Source organism: Diachasmimorpha longicaudata, chromosome 13 (assembly GCF_034640455.1).
Source record: "Diachasmimorpha longicaudata isolate KC_UGA_2023 chromosome 13, iyDiaLong2, whole genome shotgun sequence".
In the NCBI taxonomy this organism is placed as follows: Eukaryota; Metazoa; Arthropoda; class Insecta; order Hymenoptera; family Braconidae; genus Diachasmimorpha; species Diachasmimorpha longicaudata.
Window position 1 is genome coordinate 622,687 of NC_087237.1, and position 14,022 is coordinate 636,708.

At 38.4% G+C, this 14,022-nt stretch overlaps 2 protein-coding genes across 2 annotated transcripts; both read right to left on the reverse strand.

Moving 5' to 3' along the window:
• Window positions 1–1,580: 1,580 nt before the first annotated feature.
• Window positions 1,581–4,234, reverse strand: LOC135168963 (uncharacterized). Its single transcript, XM_064133618.1, has 3 exons — window positions 4,146–4,234; window positions 3,500–4,086; window positions 1,581–2,062 (listed from the first exon to the last, which is right to left on the reverse strand). The coding sequence occupies exons 2-3, from the start codon at window positions 3,972–3,974 to the stop codon at window positions 1,797–1,799; spliced, it is 741 nt and encodes a 246-aa protein (XP_063989688.1). The 5' UTR covers window positions 3,975–4,086; window positions 4,146–4,234; the 3' UTR covers window positions 1,581–1,796.
• Window positions 4,235–6,500: 2,266 nt separating this feature from the next.
• LOC135168498 (uncharacterized) lies at window positions 6,501–10,130 on the reverse strand. Its single transcript, XM_064132749.1, has 3 exons — window positions 9,971–10,130; window positions 8,566–9,079; window positions 6,501–7,819 (listed from the first exon to the last, which is right to left on the reverse strand). The coding sequence occupies exons 2-3, from the start codon at window positions 9,068–9,070 to the stop codon at window positions 7,449–7,451; spliced, it is 876 nt and encodes a 291-aa protein (XP_063988819.1). The 5' UTR covers window positions 9,071–9,079; window positions 9,971–10,130; the 3' UTR covers window positions 6,501–7,448.
• Window positions 10,131–14,022: the final 3,892 nt, after the last annotated feature.

Sequence of the window (14,022 nt, forward strand, 5' to 3'; positions counted from 1 at the left end):
GAGAAATTTCATTGATACGCTTCGGCTCAAAATAACATTATTATTTTCTAAAATTGTTTGGGAAAGCTCGTTACTTTCTTCATCACAACTGTCGTTCAATCATGTGGGGATCATTTGAATTAGGGAATTACAGTTTTAATGGCTCGTAATTATTCGTTAGATGAAGGAGAAATATTTTTCATTGTCATATTTCAGAATTAAAAGAACTAGTTTTAAAATGTTGAATGCATTCATGTAAAAAGCGGACTTGTTTCGTTATCAGAACATCGCTTAGTTGTTAATAAGAATTGTTTAATTTGTTTGAATAATTTTTTCTTGATATAGAAAATATTCTCACAACATGAAAGCAAAATTATCAATTCATGGGGAGTAATTATCAAGTGTGGGAGCGGGATTTTCCTTTTAGTTTTGAGTTTACGAGAAATCACTAGAAAATATGGAAAGAGATGAAGCGCGTAAATGAGGAAAAAATAAAAATCATGCTTCAATCACCTGGGTATAAGCTAAATCAAATAAATTTTAACTTTTAATTGTTCTATAAATAATGATTTCCCTCCATCTTAACGAAAATTGTAAATGCATGACAAGCAATCATCAGATCTATTAAGATTTGATAATTGCTGATAAGGGAGATCTGATAATTTATTGAGAACACTGATTCTCGTATTGAGAATATGAGAAATTCTCATATGCCTAATTAATAAAATTCAGTGAAAGATACGGGAAACAATTGATTGCGTGCTTTGATAAAAACTCATTTTCTTCCTGATCAAACTAATTGTTCTTCACATAAAAAACATCATGACGTCATCAAATTTAATAGGATGAATGCATCACTTCTAATCATCAAATATCAATCAGGGACATATTTTTTATTTTCATATTTCAAATTAAGAAAATTGCTAAAGCAAAAAAGGAATGAGTTACATATTTTCACAAAACTCATTCCCTTCTTACTCAAAATAGTTTTTTGCTCCCAAAAGACGTTATCTCTTCACCAAATCAAATCAAATAAATTCCTCACTTGTGAAGATGAAAATATCTTTCATTTTCCTACTTCAAATTCAAACAAGTTACCAGAACAAAAAAAATTAATCACATATTTTGTCAAAACCTGTTCCCTCCTTCCTCACAATAATTGTTCTTCAAACCAAATAAATTCCTCCCTTGTGATGATCAGTCCTGAGGATGACAATATTTTTCATGTTCGTAGTCCAGATTAAGATAAATAACTGAAAACCATGGATTGAAAAAAAAGATAAATTGCGTGTCAAGGTCGTTGAATTGATTTCCTGTAAATTTATCGCGTGTACCACTTACTCCTGGTTTCAGTATATCCGTGGAGAGTGTGTAGCAGATGCGAGGCAACAGGTCAGTGACCCACTTTCCTCATTGGTCGATATCTCTCCTTCTTCACCCTGCATCAGCTCTTCCTCTCTTTTCTACGTACCACTGATACAAAATCAAAAAGACTCGCGTTAGCATCGATGTTATGCGATGCTACACCGGACATGACTCCGATTTCGTTGATCTCAATTATTTAAAAAAAAAAAGAAACCGTCAATTAACTCAGGCATTGGTTCATCATCTGTTGAAGGCTGTTTATTTCGTACCATGATTAGACGAACTAAACAATAAATAAATAAATAAATAAATGAATAAATAAATAGAGTATAAATATCAATTGAATTAACTATTTAAATACTGAGAGACAATGGTTGACGGTCACTGGTGGGTCACGAGGGTCACACGTGTCCGTTGTGCTTCCAGGGTAACTAATTAATTTATTATTTTCGTTAAATTGATTTAGCTGTTGCTGATGGATGATAGCCTCTGTACGGTGATAGCTCTGGATCATCTAAACTTCTCTTCGAGTGATGTCCATGACCACTGCTGACTTCCTGAGCGTATACCACATGGTGACCACCGTCGGAGCTCCCGGAACTCGAGAATTTCTTGGCTGCCACGATCAGCGATAGCATCAGGGCAAGGGAAGACACCATCAGCGCTTTTCCGGCAAGAAGACCGAGGGCACCGAAACCCATGGCGCCCAGCATTTTTCCTGAAAAGGCACCAATGAACCATCTGGGTAAATTCATATGATTATTTTTCCAAGCCAAATTTCAGCCGATAGAATCGCAGTAGTCGACGGTTCTGGTCATTTTTTGAGAATTTCACTGAATTGACAAATAGAATACTAGTGGATTAATTTTGTTTCATGGTAATATTCTATTGATCGTAATTTAGATTGAAAAATACTCGTCCGGATAGTACTCGAGGCTCAAAATTATCGGGTATTTTGGGAAAGGTTCGCGGACTACAAACGAACTCATCAAGTTTTTCATGAAAATCACTCACTGGCCGTGCTCGTGAAGTTTAAGTTGTTAAACTTAACTCCTTCATTTATTTGCAAGGAACCTCGAAGGAAATATGCCATAATTTTAGATTTCGAGTGGTATAACCTGCGAATATTTTCGGGTACATGAAAATTTTCTTGCATTTTGATATTCTAAAATAGATTGTAGCGAAGAGGTTAACCGTACGAAGCCGTACGAGGCCTGAACTTTCGTCAATTTTTTCTGTCTCAGAATGCGGGAGGCAATAAAAATTCGATGATAACATTGTTTGTAACTCTTAACTAACTATAACAACAAGATTTCTTTGCAGGGATTTTCCAATCTCTTTTCAATTATGAGATGTTTATAAAAAATTGAACAAACGTCAAAATCGATGCCATCGGGATATTTCCGGAATATTCAATCAGCGTCTAATCTTCACGATCATGAGCATCGTTATTTTAAGAATTTATTTACGTATATCTCAAATCGATTCCTTCTTATGTTTTTTCTAAATTTTTCATGCCTGGAATTTAGAAATTTACTGGGAACGTTATTATTCTGGACGTTCAATTAATAATTTGAAGCGTAATTAAATGAACTGTCAGTTGAAAATTTTGTGTTAATTTTGTCAAAGTTCATTTTTTTCCGTACATAGGAAAATTTTTGTTTGATTTTATTCAATTCCCAAGAATAATATTAAATTTCATGGGTAATTGGCATATCTAAATATTATTTACAGTTTAGTAAAGACCACACTATAGATTTAACCACCTTTAATCATCGCTTTTGTTGATCGAATTACCTTAGCAAAAGTTGAAAAAAGCACATGAGTATTGGCATTTTGCACAGATTCACTCCCAAAGACCACAATTGCGAGACACCGTTAAAAAAAAACATCGTATTGATTTTTTGCAACTTCCTTATGAAAAAAATACTGATGAAAAATTCGAGAGAGAAGTGAATGGGTACTTACTCTATAATATATAATATACAACATATAATATACTCATAACTCAGCTATACGCCAAAAAACCTACCAAAAAACGTAACATAATTTTTTCTTCAAGACAATGGACACCGGAGGCGTTACTACCACGTACCCTATTCCAAATAACCTAAAAAGAATTTTCGAAAAAGACAAAAAAAAACAGAGAACTCACCCATCATCAAAGCGAGAAGGAGAAAATTATTTCCACCCCTCTTGCCCCCGCCCCCAAGGCCGCCGCCCCCACCACCGCGTCTCGCACTGGGCAAACTACCCTTGACAACTTCATCAAAATTGGCAGGCAGCAAGCTGGGTAGTTTCACCCTGAGTTCCCGGCCCTGCAGCAGTCCCAAAATGGAGTTCTTCATGGTCCTCCCCCTCCTCGAGCCGTCGTCGTCGGCGACAATGCTGACGCCCTCGGTGATTTGAATGCGCGGCGCATGAACAGCACTCTCCAACAGCTGTTGTATAACACGTTTGACAATTCTCACACCGTGACAAGATATCGATATATTCTTTGGATCCTCCACGGAGCATATCATGGGTATTCCCCTCCACGGATCCCTAACGTATTCCTTATCATCCTGACGATAGCCCTGTCCAATAGCCACAAAAATTAAGACACAACAACACCACGAGATAGAGCGCATTATTGTTGACTGTCAGGATGTATTCACAGATGATCAACGATCGAAGTATGACTAACCGTCATTCTCACCAGTTCCTTGCAATTTATACATTTTCCAGGAGTCATTTTATATCCTGAAAACACCAAGAGATCGATATTAACGGGTAACAAAAAGCGACATGGATCTGTTTACCTCTCGGTTCCAACAAAGCCAATCGCCGCTTTTTCGTTTACGGGATAGAATGGCAAAACCGTTCTACTACGGTCAACATTATGTTTATTTTTACATTTTTATTCACCATTGGAGGGTTCTAGAGCGTTACACTCTGACTGGGGATCTGTACTGGTTACGGAGTCATTCGATTATTGAGTACAAGTTTTATGGTGAAATAGTGGATCGGATCATTATCCTAACGTATTTACTGCGCAAACAGGATTATTTGGGTGTGCCGAGGGAATAAAACATATTTTTTCGCGATGTGAAGGTTTTCTCTTCTCCATGGCGGGAAAAATGAGACTACATTTGCATGAAACGGTTTTCGGGAAGTTTTCGTTCTGGATAATTCCATTGAACTCGATCGATTTTTGGGGGGGTTAATTTTGCTTGGAATTTCGATAGAATTGAGGGGAATAGGAATATAGGGTGCTGGAGGGTCCGGTGGATAAGTGGTGGGAACAATTCAGAGGGAAATCTATTGGACTGTCAAATTGACGTGGTTGGGTCGAGGAAATAAAAGGAATGGACGGATCGAAATTCAATTCCGGGAGAGAGAGAGAGTTAATTTTAATATCGGGGCTAATATGAGAAAATCGATAGAAGACTGTTGGAAGCAAAAAATCATGAAGAGTTTACTATCCAATTTTAGGGGATGGGACTGACTGCCATTTTTGACGGTGAAAATCATGAAAATTCAAAATAAAACTTACGAAACTTTCACTAAAAATTTTGTGACAATTCCGTTAAGTTTCCTATGACAGCACTCGCTTCCGAATTATAGAAAAGATATATAATTTTTATTGATGATTTTTCCGACGCAAATATCGACAAATATAATTGTACCATTGAACGTCATGAGATACGCTCTACATGATAATATACTGATAAATTTTTGATAATTCCCTCTGGTAGTTGCTCTCCCTAAAAACCAAAACTAAACCCAATTAAATTAACGCACCAAAACTCCCAGATTGAAGCGTTAAAATTCTTATTCCTCACCTGTGAGTTTCATATCATCGAGGAATTCTATTGGTCGACATTTGGGTCGGAAAAAAAATCCCTCAAGTACCCCACGAGCTTCAAAATTTGACTGGCATTCCTCTTAAGCTTCCACGCAAACAAATAAACTCATCAAGTTCTCAATTTATCTCCAACGAACGTATCAGCAAATGCCCAATAATTCTAAAGCTCTCGTCGTATAACAAGTGAATATTTCTCTCCGTGTGAATGCCGGTTATTAATTCCCAGGGAAAATTGTCGATGAAATGGTGAAAGAGAGAGGGAGGTGAGAAGGAAGATCGAGTTACTGAATCTAGTACATCTCCGTAAAGGCCTTTCTCTTCTGTTCCACTTCCCGGCTGAATGCTGTTGCATTTTAACCCTCCTCATGGATTGTGACGTTGGTGAGACCAATGGGACGGGTATAACTAGAGTCGAATTGGGATGCTGGCGGTTTATTTCCGGTGATACCGGTGTGGACCACCCACGGAACCACCGACAGGGCTTCCCGAAGGGCATATTCCTGAATAACTGCCCCTTCCCGCCCCTAGACTATCATCCCAATTATTTTTTACATCACCCGAAATGAAGTTGATGCAATGAAAATTCGTATTAATAAATTACGACGCGTTAAAATTACGCAAAAAAATTACTGTATGAACAAAGCACAAAATAAACCGTTGAGAGAATTAAAATAATCCGTGAGGAACCGGGAGACGATGTCCACGTGTCCCTGAACAAGACATGAGGATAAAAATAATCGATTGTGATGAACAATCGATAAGTGTTCGACACCAGCGGCTCCCTCGTTCGGTATCTGGGTGAAAGCTGATGCGCATCACATATTGAGGCCGAATAATTTCGATTTGTTTTAATGAATCATCGGGACTGGTATTAATCAATATTGTGATAAATAATTGTACGACCGCTTTGAATTTAACTGACCAGAAGACGAGGTCAAACGCTCATATCTAATTGCCAGAATTCAGGTGCGGCATAACGGTAATTATAATGATAATAATTAGCGTTTGATGAGTCATAACGCGCGGCGGTTATTTCAAATTAATAGTGTTGACTCATCTGAGTTTATTTATTAAGTTTCATGAGTTAATTTTGGAAAATATATCGGTCAAACGGGTGGATAATCCTGGATTTTAGCGACTAATTAATTAAGTTTGATGTACACAATTTGAAGTTGATCAGTGAACATCAGCGCATGTGTTACGATGGGGAATGTGAAATGTAAAAGTCAAATATCAAATTTGATATCGCAATATTTTGATGAATATTTTGATATTGAAGGGAATCGGATGAATAAATAAAAACTCGACATTAAAAAAACGATAATAAATACATTTATTTCACACAGAAGTACGTGATAACAGTTATTATACAGATTTCATCCGCCTAACAAAAGATATTAATTAGAGACTTCTAAACGATGATAAAGAAACATCAATAAATTAATGATAATCGTTAAATAATAACCAACAATGAAGGGGGTGAGGAGAAAAGGAAGTTGCGCGACGAGACTTAACTAAATGACCTAATGATAAATAATTAATGTCCCTGGTAACTCGTTCTGTCATTTCCAGTCATATGATGATGTTGATGATAATGTATATTAAAATAAATAACAACTCTGTCTCGTGGTAATATCCGTTGATGATCGGTATGAGAATTCGGCTAGTCCGGTATATCAGTCTACGATTGATCGTCTTAATGATCATCAGTCCCGTGAATATCGGTAAAGGTCGATGAAAGAAGGACGAACAGCGGAATGAGAGGAGAGAAGAGACCAGAAGAGTAGAAACTCGAGGGAAACGATAAATGAAAAAAAAAGGAAATAAAAAAGTGAGAAAGTAGGCGATGGCAAAGTGTTCATTGAATCCGGATCCGCACCTCCTTGTGTACGCATCCATAATTCTAATACCGCTTTTAGTGCTGTCCGGTATCTAGTCCGTCATCCATCAGGTCAAGTGCATTAAATATTTATGGAATAGTAATGAAATTGTACCCGTTTCGTCACTGTTAACGATCGTTGACGTTTCGTCGTCTTGTGTCCATGTTTGTCAGGTGGTCGAGAATACCAGGGGTCTGGATACAACAGTAAGGAACATGACGAAATGATGATGGTGATGATGGTGGAGCCAGGATTGCGAGATATCACTGGAGCTTCGATGGAAGATCCTTCGGCACTGGTTTAATTAATATTGGTCGAGGATCGGGGGAAGATCGAGAGTTCTCGGCTGGTGGTGCTGGGGATGGTACATTGGGGATTCAGGCTGATGGTACGTGAGCTGAGTAGGCGAGCTCTTGAGGGGTGCGCTGTTGGTCTGATGGTAATGTCTGACTGTGGAAGGTCCTGGCCCAACCGCTGGAGTAGCTGTCACCACCGTGACCATGATCAGAGCTGTATGTGTGACTGGAGGAGTGATGGGGATGAGCCACTACCTCGTAGGTCACGTGCTTCTGGTGGGAGAAGAGCTTCTTCAGGCCGATTATGCTGGCGAGGAGGAGCGCTATCTTGGAGAGGAGAAGAGCTTTGCCGACTAGCAGGGCTAGACCCTTGAAGGCTAAGGCCCCTATGAGACCGATCTTGAGGACTGCCGCCGCAAGGAGTGGTCCCATGTTGTTCTTCTTACCTCGTCCTGAAAGATGTAATGGTCTCGTTAATTTGGGTCAATTAATTCGGAGTTTATGGTCTGATTGATCTAAGTGGACTTCGATGCGATGGTACATTGAACATTTGGGGGTTCGAGGGGATTTTTTTGCTCTGGTGGCCGAACAGATGGCGAGATTGATTCGATTCAGTGAATGGGTCTTCAACCGTATTTTTTAAGGATTTGGGAGCACCTCGGGACAGGTGGTGATCAAAAATTTAGGGGCCGCTGGAAATTTTTATTTTTATTTAAATAAGCTAGAAGTTGAAATGTGGGATAAGTTGCAATGTCTATGAGTCTTCTTCTCATTCAACTGCCCAATAATTTTAACGCCTTCGATAATTTCTATTGGGGAAAATTCTCGAAGAAAATTAATTTCTCATTTTTTGAGAATTCCTTAAAACTAAATTGTCTTGATAACTCAAAATTTGAGAGAGAGACCTGTTTAGTATTTGACTAATTCTTCTTGAATTTCCACTGTGCAATGATTTTCACTTTGAAAAAATTTTCTCAAAAGAGTTATTTACAGTTTTCATTCTTCCAATAATTCGGACCATTTTCAATAATTTCAAATTTAGAAGAAAAATTAGAACTTCAACAACTCTAAAATCGTTAAGTTAACCTTCCAAGTCCACTCGGAAGATCGCCGACTATGAAACACGTGATTAGCTAAAAAATCTACAAAATAAAAACTATGGAACAATTCAAATTTGACTCCAAAAAAATGTTTTTACCTTCGGAAATGGGATTGTCCGATCTCTCGATGGAAAGGCCAAGATTGAGGGAGCCAGTCTCATCCTCTGACGCCGATACAACGACGTCATCCTCGGGAAGGATTCTCCACTTTATGCTCCTGGACTTGAGAAAAGCGAAGACTTTACTGGACACCAAATCCAGGAACTCAGAATCCTCATCACTACTCCTACCAGACTCATAGGTTATGACTTCTTCAGTCGCTTGACTCGTCTTCTTGATCTCGATGTCATCCGTTAACTCGATGGACACCTTCTTCATGAGTTTGTTCATGTAGGTGACTAGTTTGAGCATCACGCAGCTGCTTATGTCATTTTGTGAGCACTTGTTGTTGAGCTTTCGCATAAGTTCCTCCTCATGTTTAGCTCGATCAGTCAGGGTGACAGTTTGCTGCTCAACGAGTCCAATTTTCTCGATTTTCTCGAGGGGACTGCCGAGGGAGGCGCTCACGGTGCACAGGACCAATGCCACCAGAATTATCTTCATGGTTTTAATCTAGAAAATTCATGTTAATCAATTCATTATTATTAGCATCCCCTAAGAATTGAATCTATGTGAAGAATTTTAGATAGAACGGACAGTATTTATTATTTTTCCAATTTACGAATGAAAAAGTATCAAAATTGTTTGCAAAACTACAGGAAAAATTAATCGAACGGTCGTCGTTTTGACCTACGTTTTCATGAATTAATCAAATAAATTTTATTAATTCATCAACATCAATTTTGAGGAATAAATTGGGAACTCAACGTGTGCTTGCAGAGAAATTCGTAATTTTTGTTTGTAAGTATTGAGCACAAGTTGCACTTGAATTATCAATTAATTTCAATTCAATTTAAAGACTTTAATCAAATCTTTAATGAGATCGATTATACGCTTTTTCCGGTGGATGGGATAAACAGAATGAATGATTCCTTCTTGTTGAATCCACTGATAGTTAATGGCATCTAAAATTTGGAAATTCATTCCGGAAATTGGACATTGCATCGACCTAAATTTTTAAGGAATTAAAAATTCCAAAAAATTGTTGCTCGAAGTATTCAATTATTCAAAAGTAATTCATGATTCCATATCCCATGCCCCCGAACATATACATTCAATTGAATATTCCAAATTCAAATCAACATTGAAACAGCAACCGACGTAAAACTTGAAAATGAAAATGAAAAAATTAACATTTTTCCCCTCGAATCGACAGCGACCCGATAGATGATCCCCAGAATTCACATTTAACACAATTAATTCCCATTTCCATCTAAACCCAACAAACTCTCCAAATTAATTCTAACCCCATCGAACAAATTATCGCAATAAAATACCGATCATACCAAAATCTACTTGGTCAATTCCCCAATCACTCCCCCGAAAAAACGATAACAACCTCACCTCTAAATATCACGAATCCGTAATCCCCCTCAGTCCACCGCTGAATTTCCCCGAAAGTGCACACCAAAAAAAAAATTTAAACCACGTGCCCTTATTCCCGGTGGTTGTTGGTACGAGCGGTACAAGGCTTCTGAACCTGCGTCTTGCCCCGGCCACTTTATATACGTAGATCCTCGCTTAGTAGATTACAAGTCTGTGTAGCCACCTCCCTGTTTGTTGCTCTCGTCCCATGGTACGTTGCACAGTGTGTGGAAGAGGACACCACCCAAACGCGGGCAAACTAAGTGAGACAGACTGGGGATTGGAATAAGCCATCATAAGGCGATTCTCCATCGTTGGGATGTGCCTTGAAAAGAGGTTTGAGTGAGAGAGTTTGTATTTAGCAGCATTTACTTAACTAAAAAGGGAGGGAGATATTAAGGTGGGAAGGGAGCTCGAGGTGTTTCCTCTTTTTTTTTTTTTTAAACTGGTTGCTGTGCTTTTCCGCCGCGGAAAATATTTTTCTTCACCAATTGATCCCTCCCCCCTCCCCTCTCCCACTCCTCATCGCTCCCATCCCCCGTCGCTGCATCGGAAACGAGTCAACCGTGAGGCACATCCTTGTGATGCATTTCTTTAATGAAAATAAAGAAAAAATTTATACGATGCGTTTGAGAGAATCTATAATTCATACGTGACTATTCCGCGTGAAACAGCCCCATGGTGTGAGAAGAGAACACAACAGGAGAACCGTGTCACGTATGTAGAGCACGCGCACGCCAAACATCCCGGTTTATAATTTCTTCTCTCTTTATTTCATGTACACAACCTTATATGAGATGGTCGTCATTAATCGCGGCGCATTAAATGCGGCTGTTAGATGGGATGGTACGGGCCGGGGAGATTATGCGGGGCTTGTGAATAATTCGTTAACGAGGTGATCTCCTTTGAGTTTTGTTGGTTTTGTTTTTTTATGGCGATGATTAACCTGTAAAATATTTGAGTCGTCGTGGGGTTTTTTGTTTAAAGTGGTGTGGCCCTTGTAATGGGTTATTGATACGTCGTTAATGTTACGATAGCTATTTTACATTTTTTTTTCAAGAAATTTTTAGGCACAAATCCCCGAGGAATTTCTTCCTCGGGAATATCTATCTGATCTCCTCTGTCGTCTTCTCGAGAATGACTTGATGGGGTGGCAGCAGGAAACAGTATACATATATGCGAAAATGATATATGTGCACATATATAACGAGAATGAATTGCCGGCCTTCAGTTTCGCCTCGGCCAGTCTACGTCACGCTTATTACCACCCCATCGTACTTGTATGGAACTATAGATACTACTACTACATAGAGAAAATGTTTTGTTGAACGTTAGTACGGATGCCTGAAACCCCTTCACACTGATCGAATGATTTATCAATTCCAATTGAAATTCCTTGTAATGACTGTTTTTTCACACCGCACAGGCCATAAATAATATAATATAATATAATTCACTACGCCAGGCCACTGGGTAGTATATTATATAATTTTGTCGTAGACACGGAGAGAAATTTTGGATAAAAATTAGACCTCTAGAGGACGAAATGACAATCAACTCCTTTTTAGGTCAAGTTTTCTTGGACAAATTAGACTTTGGAGGCTAATTTTTGTAATAAAACTAACGTTCGTTCCTCGTTTGACCCTTTGGAGGTCATTTTTACCTAAAATTACCTAAAAATTTTTTCCGTGTACCCGCACCCCAATGACTACTTCCTTATCCATCTGATACTCTTTTTATCTACGTAGAAAAATACTCAGCAAAAATGGCGTAACTTAAGTTCCTTTGCTAATGACAAAAGTGACTGAGAAAATTTACCTGACCATATCGCCCAGAAAATTTTCATAAAAGTAAGGCAACGCTCCAAAAAACTTCCCTAAAAGCTCCGTAAAATTTTCTTCCGCGACATATCGCGCCGGAATTACGGAAAAGCAAGAGAATTCTTTTTCTCGGGCTATTACGGTGGCGTTTTTCTACTAGCGAAAATGGTCAGCCGTTGCGATCCTCGCTTCGGATGAGAGACCGAGTCAACAAGTAGAAAAACCCCTTCGCCATCACCGAAAAAATAGTGAAACAACTCGGCGATCTTAAGGGGATTAGGCGGCTTTGGTCAGACCGACTGAGACGCACGTTCCAATCGACCGTGACAGCAAATTTCACCCCATTGTTTACGACTAGAATAACCTCGGGGAAGGAGACGGCCCGAGTAGTTAGCTGTAGCAGTAGTACTCTCACCGTTTTCCATAGTAAAGAAAAGGAAATAAGCAACAAGCAAAACGATATAAATACAAAATCCGGAGCAATCCAACTTTCCAGAGCGCAGCGCGATGTCCGGAAGGTCAGGTTTACGTGAGACTCTGAGGATTTTACCTTCTCCGAGTTCTCGCTGAATGTCGGTATTTCATTTTGATTCTTTTACCATTCACATATGAAATTTAATTGACTGTAATTGGTACGTCGCTTACGAAGATTGAGGGAAATGCCAATTTTCCAGGAAAAGAAGGTAATCGGATCGGTTTCGTTGGTCCAATTCTTCGCGTGTTCACCGTTATAACAAATTCAGGGGATTTCGTCATCGTCGCACGTGTCACTACATTTGTTCAGACGTGATCGGAACATCAATAGAAACTCTATTTTACAATGGCACGAAAATGTGAACAACCGGAATCCCCGAAATTTTATTCAAACCACGGACGCAAACAGACAATTCTTCGTAACGGATTCTGTAGCTGAAGCAGTTCAATTTCCGTTGGATCTAGATCACTTCAGAGTAATGAGTACTGGAGTAATGAAAGTACGTGGCCCATTCTCGAGGATTCATATCAGGCTCGACATTTTTTGTGAAATGTTTAAATTTTCATCAGTTTTTCAGTAGTTAATAATTGAACAGAAATTAACAATTGAAAGGGAATGGCGTGATAACTACTACTATGCGACAATAGTAAAGATTACTATTCGCTGTTGCCATCATGAGGAATTATCATGTGGCCCTTTGTCATACTCGATATAATGGCAACTATTAAACAAATCATAGTGGTTACATATTTATTGGAGCCAGTTGTTCTACTACTTTTCTCATTCTTAAAAGTATATTACTCGTTTGCTAGATCATAAAGTCTTTATTACTATGCAGCATAGTAATATTCTTCATGCACCGATGGTCAATTTCACCAACCAACTATGAATTTCTTTACTGTACCCCATAGTAAACTTTACCATAAAGTCCATCACCATCGAGAGTTTTACCATGATCTATAGGAATGGTTACTGTATCGTATAGTAATCATGAATTAATAATTACAAACGAATGGATTTTGGTTGTTTGTTACTATCATTCGTTAATAGTTAACGAATGTATATTTGGTAAATCTTATTTTACATTACTTTCACCGTTCAGGGGGGCTGTTCATAAACTGTTTCTTAACTACTAACGAACGGCTATTCATAGCTATTCATTAACTATTTATTACTACTCTTAACGTTAAGATTATTAAAGTTATTAATGCTGTTATAGTAACTATTAACGAATAGCCATTTAATCATATACAACTCTACTATACGTTAATAGTTGACAAATTTCCTGGGGAATAGATAAATCGTTCTACCAATCTCATTTTCAAAAAATAATTTCCAATTCTTGAACCGCTTCTATTCTTTACTGATCTATGAAAGATTCAATAGCAATCAATTAACAATCATATTCCAACTCCGAGCAATTTGAATTATAAAATCAGCCCAGTATATAATATAGTGATTGACAAGTCTCTTTACCCGCTCTAATACTCAGCTATAGATTCCAAGAATTTCCAGCGAAACCAGGATCGATCAGACGAATGGTTCGAAAACCAAGAGTCCCAGACCGCAGTTTTTCCTGCCCGTCGATTGGATTCAATTCTCGAACTGCCGTCTCCCACCCCCGCAGCCCCTCCCCTACCGCTCGAGTCGATGCATCCGGTACATCGAGTGTAATATTGAAATCTTTAAACAATTCAATTTTTTACTTCCTCAACAAGTTAATCCAATTTGCCTCG